General features: G+C 31.7%; 2 protein-coding genes across 2 annotated transcripts; one reads left to right on the top strand and one right to left on the bottom strand.

Annotated features, from left to right (window-relative positions):
- Positions 1-593: 593 nt before the first annotated feature.
- OCT59_007773 (uncharacterized protein) lies at positions 594-2,993 on the bottom strand (the record flags this gene model as incomplete). Its single annotated transcript, XM_066132245.1, has 6 exons — positions 594-956; positions 1,029-1,226; positions 1,335-1,580; positions 1,673-1,878; positions 2,080-2,142; positions 2,273-2,993. The coding sequence occupies 6 exons, from the start codon at positions 2,991-2,993 to the stop codon at positions 594-596; spliced, it is 1,797 nt and encodes a 598-aa protein (XP_065998915.1).
- Positions 2,994-11,798: 8,805 nt separating this feature from the next.
- OCT59_007772 (uncharacterized protein) lies at positions 11,799-12,182 on the top strand (the record flags this gene model as incomplete). Its single annotated transcript, XM_066132241.1, has 1 exon — positions 11,799-12,182. The coding sequence occupies one exon, from the start codon at positions 11,799-11,801 to the stop codon at positions 12,180-12,182; it is 384 nt and encodes a 127-aa protein (XP_065998914.1).
- Between the last annotated feature and the right edge of the window lie 3,134 nt (positions 12,183-15,316).

Raw genomic sequence — 15,316 nt, 5'->3', positions numbered from 1 at the left:
TCCGATTGGCAGGCCGATCGACGCCGATCAGAATATCCAAATTGTATCTGAATTGCTTAGTATTTTTGATCCGAATTGTTTAAAAAAATATATTCATAAATTTACCGAATTGCAGTGAATTTATTCTGAATTATGATAAATTTTGATAAATTGCGATAAATTTTAATCTGAATTGCAGTAAATTTTAATCTGAATTGCAGTAAATTTTCTATTCTGAATTGCGGTAAATTTTATTCTGAATTGCGGTAAATTTATTCTGAATTGCGGTAAAAATTTAATGAATTGCGGTTAATTTATTCTGAATTGCGGTAAAAATTTAATGAATTGCGGTTAATTTTATTCTGAATTGCGTCTGAATTGCAGTAAATTTTATTCTGAATTATGGTATATTTGCAGTAAATTTTATTCTGAATTGCGGTAAATTTGCAGTAAATTTATTTCGAATTGTAATTAATTTTTTTCTGAATTAAGACAAATTTATTTTGAATTATGGAAAATTCTAATACTAATAATTTGGAATATTAATTACATATATATATAGATTTTTGACGAAAAAAAGAAAGTTTTCTACCAAATTAATTCAGATTCGTTCATTACGCGTCGTCCATATGTAAATCAGAATCTGAATTATTATGATTGTCGCCGACCGTTGATTTTGATGGTTTTTCTTCTCCTTCCTTGTTATGGTCTTCATCATTTTCGGTGGTGTTGCCAGTTGCTGGTGTTGTCCCTCTACTAACTTCTTCTTCTTCTTCATCATATTCAGTGATTAAACCCTGATCGATATCAGTATCGAATATTAAATCTTGTTGTTGTACGATATAAGACCATTCGGGAGCATTCGACGGATGTGGTCGGTCATATTTTTGTACCTCGTCATCGTATCTACGTTCGCATATTAATTTCGACTTATTTGACGAGTGTACATCGAGTACATTTTGTAGCAAATTTTTAAGCTGAAGAAACAATAAAATATAAAAATTAAATCCAGCGATTCGTCTGAAAAATCAAGATTCAGAAGTTCTAACCTCATCAGATCTCCACGAATAGTCGTAAATAGCGATTATGGACTTTGTTGGGTCTTCTTCGTCTGTCTCGCTTATTTCTGGAGAATGAAATAAGCGATTGGATAACATCTTTAGTAATCTACGCTTATCATATTTTGTTATCCGTTCATCGTCAAAACTATATAATCTCTTTGCCGCCTTAATTCGGCGGATTTTCTTCTAAAATACGTTATAATTTGAATAAAATTCAATACATAATCGGAATAAAATTCAGCATAATAATTATAAATCATTACTAACGTCGTGTACTCAATTGTTTGAGTGCACCCGGTGTTTATTTTCATCGGCTTTTCCCCTATCCATTAATCTTTGATGAGAACGACGAGACTTGTGGAGACAACCCAACCATTTTGTAAGTTGCTTATTCGAAGCGGGAAAACACGGAGCAAGGGCTGAACGCAATTCAGGGACTAGCTTACGACGAATCTTGAGATTTTTCACGCTATTGAACGTTTCATTGTAATATAGTCCTCGAGTTTCATCGAAGGTTTTCAAAATAGACTTCATTTCAGCCTAAATATAACAATCAAATAATGATAACCGGTACTTAATTACTCAATACTGCAATTTTAAATAACTGAATCAGACAAATAAAATTAATATACCCTAGCTTCTTTTTCGTCGTACTCATCATTATTGTTAGAACCAGACCGTTTTTCCTCCGATTCTTCCTCGTATCGCTCGGACTTTTTTGTCTTAATTCTTTTTTGACATTTTGCCGGCTGTTCGAGATCCGTCTGCCTATGAATGGCTTTAGGCAGACGGATTCTCGAATACCTGTTTAAGCTTTCACATAGATCGTCATTCTCGTCTGCAAAGGCCTCGTTTATTCAAGTCAAAAAACGATTTTCGTCGAATAATCGGTTATTTTCGCGTTGAAGCTTTGCATTCTCTACTTGTACTTCTTCAATTTGTTTCTTTAATTTTAGATTTTCTAAATAAAGAATTTTATTAATAGTAATATTTTTTTACGAATAATTCTGAATTTATACGAATGAAGTCAAAATCGTACCTGCTTCTAAATCAGTATCGTCGTCATCGATCATCCTCTTATTACCTTGATCGTCTTTAACCACTAATACGAATTTTTATGGAATTCGAATATTCCCATATCGTTTTTTCATTTCCGATAACATCTCTTGTTGATCTATAAAAATTATTAATTATCGTACATGTCAATCAGCAATTTTCCAAAATTCAATTACCTTTAGGAATATTTGGCGGTTCAATTTCTATAACCTCATCGTCAGACTCTTCTTGAGTCGGCTTAGTCGACTTTGCAGATTTGAGGATCGACTTGATGGGTGACGATTTGCTAGTCGACTTATTGGTTTTGTCAATCGTCTTATTCGGATTACTTTCTTCTTCTGTTCTTCCCCATTGACGATTAGATCCTTCGTCAGGTGTTTCTTCTTGAAACCTTTGCTGCTTTTGTTTGTTTGACTTGGTGAGTGACGATTTGCTAGTCGACTTATTGGTTTTGTCACTCGTCTCATTCGGATCACTTTCTTCTTCCGCTCTTCCCCGTTGACGATTAGATCCTTCGCTCGGTGTTTCTTCTTGAAACCTTTGCTGCTTTTGTTTGTTTGACTTGGTGGGTGACGATTTGCTAGTCGACTTATTGGTTTTGTCACTCGTCTCATTCGGATTATTTCTTTCTTCTTCCGTTCTTCCCCGTTGACGATTAGATCCTTCGTCAGGTATTTCTTCTTGAAACCTTTGCTGCTTTTGTTTGTTTGACTTGGTGGGTGACGATTTGCTAGTCGACTTATTGGTCTTGTCACTCGTCTCATTCAGATTACTTTCTTCTTCCGTTCTTCCCCGTTGACGATTAGATCCTTCGTCAGGTGTTTCTTCTTGAAACCTCTGTTGCTTTTGTTTGTTATTTTTTTTATTGTTTTTTTTATTATTGCTATTATTTGACATTTTATATTCACTCAATATTCGTTTAAAAAATTGAAGCGGGTTCAATATCGTCATATCGTCCTATTTATAAATTTAAAAATCATCAATTAATTAATAAGAAAATCGTTAGCGTTTCTACTGCGTTGATTTCTCGATTGAAAAATCAACTATAAATCATAATTAAAAAAGACAAATCAATTAATTAATAAGAAAATTGTTAGCGTCCTGCGTTGATTTCTCGATTGAAAAATCAATTATAAATCATAATTAAAAAAGACAAATAAATTAATTAAAATTAAGAAAATCGTTAGCGTCCTACTGCGTTGAATTCTTGATTGGAAAATCAACTATAAATCATAATTAAAAAAAACAAATCAATTAATTAAAATTAAGAAAATCGTTAGCGTCCTACTGCGTTGATTTCTTAATTGACAAATCAACTATAAATCATAATTAAAAAAGACAAATAAATTAAAATTACGAAAATCGTTAGCGTTCTACTGCGTTGATTTCTCGATTGAAAAATCAACTATAAATCATAATTAAAAAAGACAAATAAATTAATTAATAAGAAAATCGTTAGCGTTCTACTGCGTTGATTTCTCGAGGAAAATCAACTATAAATCATAATTAAAAAAGACAAATAAATTAAAATTACGAAAATTGTTAGCGTTCTACTGCGTTAAAATTTGATATACTTTAATGCGGCAAGTTATACTTTATCGAAATTTGCAGTAAAATCGAAAATATATTGTTATTATAGCAATACCACTTCGATTAATACAAAATTGTTACTTTTCAACTTTCGCTAAAATTTACAGTTTCTTTTGATAAGGTTTGTTTGGCATCCGAAAATGATAAAGGGATGATAAAGTGATTATCTTGTAAATAAAAGTTATTTTAAAATAAAATAAGCTTTTTATTTTAAAATAAAATAAGCTTTTTATTTTAAAAATAAGCTTTTTATTAAAAATAAGCTTTTTATTGTAAAATAAAATCATATTGCAATTTTTAAAAGTATATTAATTAGAAAATTCGCAAATTTATTATATAAAATTGCCAAATTTGCGAAAAAAAAATATTAAATCCTAAAAAATTATTGAAATAATCATAGAAGCCAGGATTACATTAATTATACATACAAATTATACAAATTTTGTGTTATTCCAAATTTTATAAAAATCGGCCTTTTTACAAATTTGGATTTTGCCAAACTTATTAAACTTATTCAAATACTAAACAAATGAGCAGAAAAAGGTCAGTCTCTAGTATACTTGACGATCTTGATGATGAAGAATCACCTTCAAATCAGCCATCTTCTACTCGTAGAAATAGATCAATTTCTGGTATAATAAACGAAGAAATAGTATCTTCTGCTAGACCAACAAGTAAAGATGGTCATCGGTCCTAGAAGACCGCGGTCCTACGGTCCTACACCATAAAAAGACGGACCGGTCCGTCTTAGTGTAGGACCGCGGTCTTTCGGTCCTGTATCACATATAATAAGACCGTCGGTCTTTTTAAGGACCGCAGTCTTTTTAAGACCGATCGGTCTTTTTTCTTTTTTTGCAAATAAAAAAAGATTTTCTTCCCTAACTTTATTAGGAATAGCCTTGTTTTATAAATGAACACTAATTGGGATGGTTTTTAATATAAATTTTTTTTTTACAAATCACCTGGATATCATCACAACGTCATGCAAAATTTAAAGCTTTGAGAAAAAATACTTCAAAACGCAATATCTCGCTATCCAGTGATTATAAAAGGATGATTTTACCACCATTCGAATCGTCTCGCTGCGGCGCGTCGAATGGTATCAAAATCATGATTTTAGAATCGATAAAAAAAAAATTACGTCGGCAAAACTATTTGATAATAAATTCAATAATTACCGACTATCTATCGATCCTAGAAACATGATTTAGTCACCATTCGACGCGTCTCGCCGAGACGATTCGAATGGCGGTGGTTTCATCCTTTTATCGATCACTGGATGACGAGATATTCCGCTTAAACGCTTTTTTGGAGCTTTCGGAGTTTCAGCGTTTTGACAAGCAACTCTACAAGTGGGAAGAGTGATTGTTATTATTTATTGGTTTGGAAATGGCCGGTCTTTATATTATTTTATGAAGACCTTTGTCAGATTAATAGGTTTATTCAATATAAAAATCATTTATTATATGAAGACCGGTATGAGGACTGGTCGGTCCTCAGGACCGGTCCTACTGCGCCACAAAAAAATGCAAGACCGCGGTCCGGTCCTACAAGTCCTGGGACCGACCGGTCCAGGACCGAGTAGGACCGGTAGGACCGATGACCATCCTTACCAACAAGTAATAAAAAAAAACTAGTAGTTTGTAATTGTCCTGATTGTGATGGCAACTTGGTGGATTCTCGCACAAAAGAAATTCACGATTCTAGACATCAAGAATACCAAGATTCGCAAGGTACAATTTCGTCTCAAGTTCGTCAACTTGAAATAGGTGAAACATCAATATCCGCTTCAGCTGGACGAATGATTGATGAATCTATTAGACAAGAATCGGAAAAATCAGATAACAGTAATCAAGATGATGTTGATGATGAACATCAAGATGTCGAATTTAACTTCTTACCTCGACAACGTGCAAGAAAGTATACAAATCATCTGGAAATTTCAGAAGATCCAGAAGATTCATCATCATCCGAATATACTACAGAGGAAGATATCTACAGTGATACATTGTCTATAGGCAGTGAATCAGATAATGATCCAATTTCTGGAATTTCTGAAATTTTTGAAGACTATTCACCACCTAGTTATGAACCATTTCAAAACCCACCATATTTAGAATCGAATTATGATCGATTTTTATGGATTTTACTTTGGATAATGAACTTTCGAACAAGATTCAATATCGCAGAGACAGCTACTGAGACTCTAATAAAATTTATGAAATTGGCCCTGTGCGAGTTCAGTAGTGACGATTTTAATGATTTCCCAGATTCGCTTTACTTAACAAGAAAGAAGCTTGGATTAAATGACCAATTTCATAGTTTTGTACCTTGTCCGAAATGTCACAAATTGTATAAAAAAGAGGAAGTGGTAGATTTCAAACAAGAGGACAATCCTGCTATAATGAAATGTCAACACATAGAATTTCCCAATTCTTCAGTTCGCAGATCACGTCTTTGCAATACGGCATTATCTGAAAAAATTAGCGCATCGACAAATCGAACAATAATACGACCTAATTTAATGTATCCGTTTGCTGGAATCAATCAACAACTTGCCACTATGTTTTGTCGGCCTGGGTTTGAAAATTCTCTCCGACATTAAACTAATCGGTCAAATTTTGATAATATTTTGACCGATATATATGATGGGCAAGTGTGGAAGAATTTTAAAGAATCGGACAATGAAGATTCGCCAAATTTTTTCAGAAGCGAAGTGGCCGATTCTCATCTTGGCTTGATGCTGAATCTTGATTGGTTTCAGCCATATGATAGTACCATTTATAGTATCGGTGTCGTATACGCCGCTATATGCAATTTGCCACGCGATATCCGATTTAGACGTGAAAATTTATTGACTCTCGGCATTTTACCTGGGCCAAAGGAGGTCAGCCTACATAAAGTGAACCACTATTTAGCACCAATAGTTAACGAATTGGAAACACTCTGGGCTGGGTTAACACTAAATCGTACTTATGAATGCGAAAATGGAAAGAGAGTTCGTGGCGCTTTAATCTTAGTATCATGTGACATTCCCGCCACAAGAAAAATTTGCGGTCATGTTTCTGCCTTAGTTTCATGTCACAGGTGTGAGAAAAAAGCAAATTATGAAAATGGGCAGCATAATTTTGCTGGAATGGATGATGTAGGGTATTCTGCTCGAGATTCGAATGAGCACCGGCAAAACGCATTAGGTTGGCGAAGATGCAACTCAGACGCTGCTAGAAAGCGCTTCGTCAAAGAAACTGGCGTTAGATGGTCCAAATTGTTGCGTCTATTATATTTTGACCCTATTAGATTTATTACAGTCGATCCAATGCATTGCTTATTTCTGGGCATTGCGAAGTGGATAGTAAAACGAATTTGGATCGATGGGGGTATTTTGATACCAAATTCTTTGAACAAAATTCAGAAAAAGATGGACGAGTTTCAGATACCATCCGATTTAGGTCGAATTCCAGGAAAAATTCATAGTGGAGAGGGATTCACCAATTTTACGGCCGATCAGTGGTGAATATTCTTTACAATTTATTCAACTGTATCACTTTGGGAACACCTTTCAGACGTAGATAGAAGAATCCTGAATCATTTTGTCAGGGTTTGTTCGATTTTGGTAAATCGGATTCTAGAATCTAATTTGGTGGATGAAGCCCATAGAAGTCTTATCGAAATAGTCAAGCTCATTGAGAATCACCACGGCAGAGATAAGATCACACCGAATCTTCATCTTTCTCTGCATTTGCGTGATTGCTCATCTGATTATGGACCATTATATGCGTTCTGGTGTTTCTCTTTCGAACGTATGAACGGTATTTTAGGTAAATATCTGTTAACGATTTTTTAACGATTTTAACGATTTCAATATTAGCTTATAATTTATTGATTTCGCACTTTTAGGTTCGTTACCAAATAGCAACAGGAAAATTGAGTCTGAACTTATGCGTCGATTAATGTTTGATAAACAAATCGAAAATATCATAAGTTCAGGTATCGAAGTAAAAGGTCTTGAATTGCTAAACAGTCAGCGTACTATCGGGTCCCTTTCAGTTACTGATGAATTTTCGTCAGATGAGATGCATCGATTTTGGCTGAATTCACAAAATATTAAAGATTCACAGATTTCTGGCAAAGAAGGTTTCCCAGGTGAATTTCTTAAGCCGGTATCTCATAATATACTACTTTCAAGTGAAATGTTAAATTTAATGGTCGAATATTACAATGCGACTTACGAATCATTTGGATTTTGGAGGCCTCTTGTAGAAGGTTTAGATAACGATATAATAATTAGGGTCAAAATTAACCAATTCGGAAGGTGTCGGATTGGTTCAGAAGTCTTTGGATCGTCATTATCGTTAAGACATGTAAAAAGTTCGTACGTCTTAGCGAAATTTATTATGGATGATGAAGATGTCGACACCTATCCAGGTCAAATTCAGTATTATTTTACTCACGTAGTAGACTTTCCGGATGGTCCCGTCGAACATTTTCTAGCATACGTTCGTTGGTATAAACACGCAAATTCAACCAATATTCGATACTATTTCAGCAGTGATGAAATTTGTAATGTTGAGTTGTGGAATACCGAATTTTATCCAATAAGTCGTGATTGTATAATACCTGTGCATCATATTTTAGGTAGATTTGTACCAGTAAGTTACCAAATCTCAAACCGGCAAAATGCAAGAGAGTATTTAGCCGTAAATCCAATTAGTAGAAAATACCAATTATAAACTTATAAGTTTTAGACATAAATTTATAATAAATTGAGTAATTGACTATAAATTTGGTGTTGATTTTTCCGAATTTCTGAATTTTAATGACAAATCATATTTTTCAAAAGTTAATTTTGATGACTTTTTTGTATCAATCAGCCATCAATCAAATATAATAATTTTTTGCCAAATTTTTATTGAATTTTTATTGAATTGTCAATTTTACATAAATCTAAAGTATATACAGTCAACTCCCTCTATAGTCACTCCCGTTATAGTCACATTCTACTATATAGTCACACCAGTTGAATGTTCAAAACACTTTATTATTAAAATCTATCCTATATAGTCACAATCTATCTATAGTCACTATCACACCTATCCTCAAAAATCTTATATTAAAAAGAACCGTTTATAATCACAGTTATATAAAGAATATATTAAATAACTTGGCATCTAATAATCGTACAAAGATGTATCATAGCTTGTTAGAATCGTCTCACTGAGGCGAATCGAATGGTGGTAGTTTTATCCTTTTCCGATCACTGGCTGACGAGTTATTCAACAAAATGTTAAACATCGGCATTATAATATTTCTTGATTTACGTTTACTGCGCCATTTAACATTTTGCTAGATTTCTCGGTATCTAGTGATTGTAAAAAGACGATTTATAGCTCGTTGGAATCGCCTCATCGAGACGAATCGAATGGTGGTAAGCTCATCTCTCTGTGATCAATATTGACGGAGTTATTACTTAAAAACCATTTAATATTTTTTAATTTCAGAAATTGATCTAGTGATTGGATTTCGGTGTATCTTATACCATTAGATTCGTCTCATCAAGACGAATCGAATGGTAGTAAGATCGTCTTTCTAGGATCAATATTGGCAGAGTTATTACACAAAAACCATTAATATTTTTTTAATTTTGGAAATTAATCTAGTGATTGGATTTCGATGTATTTTATACCATTAGAACCGTCTCATCAAAACGAATCAAATGGTGGTAAGTAGGGTTGCAGACATTTCTTTTATTGAGGGTAACTACCTTACGGCATACGTCATGGCAATACGTCACATGTGCCGTTTGCTACAACCACTGACTTATGATGTAGATCTTGACGTATGACATATGTCTTGACGCATGTCGTACATCTTGACGTATGGCATATCACATGATGTTTCCCCCTTTACCATAGAATTTAAATTAACGTAAACACGCGAAATGTAAATATGTAATGTGTATTTTCGCAACTTTTTTATTCTCATTACTCATGAATAGTGGAGAAAGCAGTTCAAAGAAGGGCAAAAGACCAGTTTCTGATGAAAATACAGAAATTATAGCTTCTTCAGACGAAGAACAAATAACTCCAAATAATAAAAAGATAAAACTTCCAAAGGTTCAAAAAAATACAAAGCCCTTTTCGGAAATCTGGGAATATTATGAAAGAGGCGCGCAAAAGAATAATGGACATTATGAGGCTATTTGTTTTTATTGCAAGTCAAAATGGTCAAGAGGAAAGCCACAAAAAATGGAAGTGCACCTGGCAAACGAATGCATACAATGTCCTAAAGAGATATCAAGATACTGGCGTGAAATTATAGCTAGCCGGCAAACAATATATACTCGTAATAACCAAAAATCACTCCCTTCTTTACGACCACCTAATTCAACTTAATCGCAAATAACTGATCATTATAAATCTGATCAATCTTTACCCAAGTCTGTTGTTGACCGACTTGATAAAAAGGTTTTAAAAGCTTGGATTATGGCTGGTATTCCCTTTAATGTGATTGAAAATCCATTTGTTATAGATCTATTTAAAGATCTGAATCCTGGTTATTCTCCACCATCACGGACTACTCTTTCTGACCGACTTGTTACTGAAGAACATATACGAGTGGGTCTAGCTATTGATCGTGATTTGGAACAATCTGAGCATCTTACATTGGGTAAATATAAGTTAATATTATATGTACGTCTTGGTAATTTAAAAAATTAAATAAATTCACCTGTTGAAAATATACTGATTGCATTTTATTTAAAATTCTATTTCTAATAGTACTAGACGGTTGGAGCACTCCCAAAATGGAATCAATTTATAATTACATAGTTACAACTGATACTTGAATGGAATACTTAATTGGTTTATATAATTATTCATCAGAATTACATACAAGCGAATTTTTAACAGAAGAAATATCGAAAATTATTGAAAAACTTGGCAGTGATAAGTTCGCTGCGATAGTTACTGATAATGCTTCCAATTGCCGAGTTGCAAGACAAAATATTCACCAAACATATCCACATATATGGAATATACGTTGTGCAGCTCATGCAATCAACTTGATCGCATCTGATTTAGTTAAACTTGAACCTATTAAAAAATTTATTAATGAATGTGGTAAAATTAATCGGTATTTTAGTACATCACATGCTAGTAATGCTCTTTTAAGGCAAGGTTTTACTAATATGAAAATTAAAGGAGGTGGATTACAAACTTGGGTAAAAACACGTTGGGGATCATTATTCATGACAACAGATGCTTTATTAAGAGCTCGACCTGTATTTGATTGGGTAAGTAAAATTTGATATAATTAATAAATTAAATAAACACTAAATTTAAAATTTTTAGATCCTTAGTGAGCATGCTAATTCTATTACCAATAATGAAGTTGCTGCTTTGATAGAAGATGAATCCTTTTTTTCTACATGTCGATCAGTTCGTTCTATATGGAAGCCAATAAAAGAATGTATAAATCTTTTAGAGGCAAATGAAGCTACTTTATCAGATTGCTTCATCTATCTTATTAAATTGGCCTATGCAATATACCAATTACCAAATACAAATATCTTCAAACCCTTTGCTATTAATATTTTCAATCAACGATTTGAAGAATTTTTACATCCTCTTTATATTTTGGCTTACTATCTTCATCCACATTATCGAGGTTAAATATATACTATTATAAAATATGATTTATGAAAGACTCAATATAATATAATTAATATGAAGTTTTTTTTGTTTGCTAGGTAAAGGTCTAAAAGATGATGCTTTTCATAAAGCTGCTTTAGCTGCAATTGAAATATGGCAAAGTCTTGGTCATACTCGCAAAGAAAGTGAAGAATTAATCGCTCAACTTCGTAGGTTTGAATTAAGACTTGCTCCTTTTGATCTTCCTTATATTCCTGGACTTGAATCTCCGAAGGTATGGTGGAAATTAATCAAAATACAACCACGACATTTGCCTGAACTTGCATGTCAAATTTTTTCTATTAATCCAACTCAAGCAAATTGTGAAAGGAATTTTTCGATCCTTAATTGGATTTTGGGTGAAAGGCGAACCAATTTGTCTTTAAAGAATCTTGAAGCTATAGCCAGAATTCGGTCTTATTATATGAATAATATTCAAAGAGAATTGAGTTATATAAGTAAGGATCTGACTGAAAGTGAGTTAAGAGAAAGTATTAATATTGCTTCAGTTAATAGCATTATTAGCTTAGAGGATGATAATGATATAGTTAATATCAATGGGAATAATTCAAATCCAACTTTACCATCAGAAAATTTTTCAAATACTGAATTAGCTATTAGCAATATTGTTGATTTGGCAGCTATTGATGATAATGGAGAAGTTAGTGCTGATATTAATCCAATACAAGAACGACCTTTAGATTCAGAAGACTTGAATTACAATCCCAATGATGTATTAAATGGATTTTTAGAACGTGAAAGAGATACCGAAAGGAATTTTACAGAGATTCCGGAGAATCATGAATAATCTTTTGTTTTTTTTTAAACATTTATAATAATTTGATAATATAATAACAATTTGTAGTAGGTTTTAATAGTATTAGTATTTTATAATATAATAACATTTTAATTTACAAATAGCTATTAAATAAATACATAACGGAATTTTTTTTTTTCTGAATTTTTTTTTAAAGATCGGCAAAAATTTAAACTAAATAATTTTAGTATCTTATGATACGGTATAAAATATGGCATATAACACATGATACGGCATATGTCATATAATACGTCAAATACGGCTACTACCTTACTACCCCATACATATATACGGCAAAAAATATCTAGAGGTAGTACACCCTTTACGACATGACGTATTGACGTATTAGGTAGTTACCTTAAGAAATGTCTGCAACCCTAGTGGTAAGATCATCTCTCTACGATTAATATTGACGGAGTTACAATACAATAAAGTTTTGAGTATAATTTTGGCCAAAATTATATTGGAATTATGATATACTAATATAAGAAATTTTTTATATCTTTATAATCACCAAATATGGACTGTCCCAAATGTGTGAAGAGAGTTGACTGTACTTTACAAGTTTTTTTTTTTTTTTTTTTTTAAAATGTTGAATCATGTACCATTTTATTAGAATATATTTGGATTACATAATAATCACAAATATTCTATGAATGATACTTCCAGCCTGCCAGGCCAGTCCGATCAAACATTAGATATTATATTACCAATAGAATTAAGAATAAAAGTAATCAAAAAGCAAACCAAAATAACATACTATAAACTATAAACATAAAAATTAAAATAAAAACAAAACAAAAACTAATACAAAAATAAAAATAAAAACAAAAACAAAAATAAAAATAAAAATATTAATAAAATAAAATTAATAATAAAATATATGTCTAAAATTATAAATATAATTGAGAACAGAATAAAAATATTATTTTGGAACTATCAATCCAGTAATTTCTTGCTCATGTATAATGTAACCTTATCAACTTTCTTTTTTATTGGAATCCAATCCTCACATATGTATTTCCTTACAAAGGTATCCATTGATTTCTTTACTAAGGAAACTGACCTTTGTAATCGATCTATTTTTCCTGTTTGTATATCTTTAACTTTATTTAAAAGTTTATTTGTATTGTCCTTTACTTTGTATTCTGAAGGTTGATTTGAATTGTCCTTTCCCTTGGACTCTGAAGTAATTTTATCTGTTCTAGAAATGCCTCTTCTTTTTTCCCATAAAATAACTTGTTCACATCTTGGTTTCCATATTAATTTTTTAAATGCTAAAATAAATCTAATTAAAATATTAGCCATAAGTATTTGTGCCTCAGTAAGAGATATCTTAAAGTCTTTTTGTAATTTTGCTGTTAAAAAAGTTTCAACTTTCACTTCCAATGCCAGCTGTTGAAACTTTTGAAATTTTTCTGATTTTGCTGTAACTCCTAGTATGTTTTGTATTACTTTTCTAATAAAATCTTCACCTTGACCTCTGATTTGTTTTTGTTTCAAACATATAATTATAGATTCTTTTGTTGTAATCTCCAATATTTTTTCCTGCCCACCTCATACTCCCGACATTCAAATAAACGTTCCTTCTTATTACATTTCATAATACATTTCATTTTCTTGTAGAGTCTTGGTTTTCTTATTGCTAAAATAGATCCTAAAGGAAGGATTTTGTGAAATAATTTTGCTATAAAGGTCCATAAATAGTTAAGTCGCATGCTAATACAGTGAAATCCCTTGCAATAATGGAAGATAAGTCAAGTAACTTTCCAGTCTATCTGATTATTATCCCCATAACATAATTCCTGATTATTTTTTAATAATGACCATTCAGTAGCTTCACCTGTAGCTAATATTTTCAAAATAAATCTTCTAATATTAACTTCAATAGGATTATCTATAAAAACAGGAAAGTAAGATAATATATTATTAATAAAATCTACATTATTCCTAAATAAATTGTTTCCACATTGGCCTTTTTTTTGCTAATTTGTCAGCTATATCATTGCCTGTTATGCCACTATGACCTTTTATTTTAACCAACTTTAAATTTATAGCTGCTTACGTCGCTGGTAATTATTTTAATAATGATTAAGTTATTAGCTTTTTAAGCCATGTTCTAGTTGTTGAATTAAAAGCTGAATTAATTGAGTTTATAGCACCTAAGCTGTCTGTATAAATAGTTACATTAGAATTTTCTGGTGCTGTTAACAATGCTAAGAAAATAGCTACTATTTCTACCCTGGTTGATGATGGCCATAAAAGATGAACGTAGTATACTGAAAATTACCCTAATTCATTGTTTGTATAGAATGCTGCTCCTAAATCCACAGTAGTATTATCTGTTATATGTGAAAGATCGTTATTATTTATAATTTGATTAGCTTAGAGATCCATCTGTATAATATTCAATATTTTTCAACGACTTTAACTGATGTCTTATATCTGTAAGTTCTTGTTTAAGTGTATTTTGTTCTATCCATCGATTAATCCATAGGCCTAAATTGTCTCCATTCAAATTAATTGTAGGTGTTTTTTCCAATTGTTGTATATCAATATTTGCTGAAATAGACTGTACTCTACAAGTTTACTTAGGGTAATCTTTGGCTTTTTATATAGATTTTTTCAAAATGATGAATTTTGCAAAAATGGCATTTAAAACCCTCTTTGATATTCTAAGTAAACTTGCTCAGAAGGCAAAAAAATACATATATTTTGCAAATTTTAGGGCCATATAAAGTATGTGTTAGGTTTTATTTGAAATATAAAAAAATATTTTTTTATCGCCAAAATTAATCAGGAAATGATCAGCAAAAATTGTCACGTGATCGAAGAATTGCTGCGAAAATAGTGCAAAATGATGAAATTAGATATCCATTAAATACCGATCGGCAATTAAGCATTCAACAGTTACGCCATATGAGTTACACGATTGTACAGTCACATTCCATATAAAAAATCCATTGTTTTTGTCTCTGAAACTTTTACTGTTATCGATTATGAGCAATTATTTTTTCAAAGGGTCTAAAAAGCATAATTTTTCGAACTTCATTATAAGTTTCTTTTCAATTATCCCGTCTGCGAAAGCATCTATTGTCGACAAAGTTTATGTACCTTATCAAGAT

Source organism: Rhizophagus irregularis, chromosome 15, assembly GCF_026210795.1.
Source record: "Rhizophagus irregularis chromosome 15, complete sequence".
Taxonomy (NCBI): Eukaryota; Fungi; Glomeromycota; class Glomeromycetes; order Glomerales; family Glomeraceae; genus Rhizophagus; species Rhizophagus irregularis.
The sequence above is the reverse complement of the archived record's forward strand: the minus strand, read 5'-3'. Positions and strand labels throughout refer to the sequence as shown.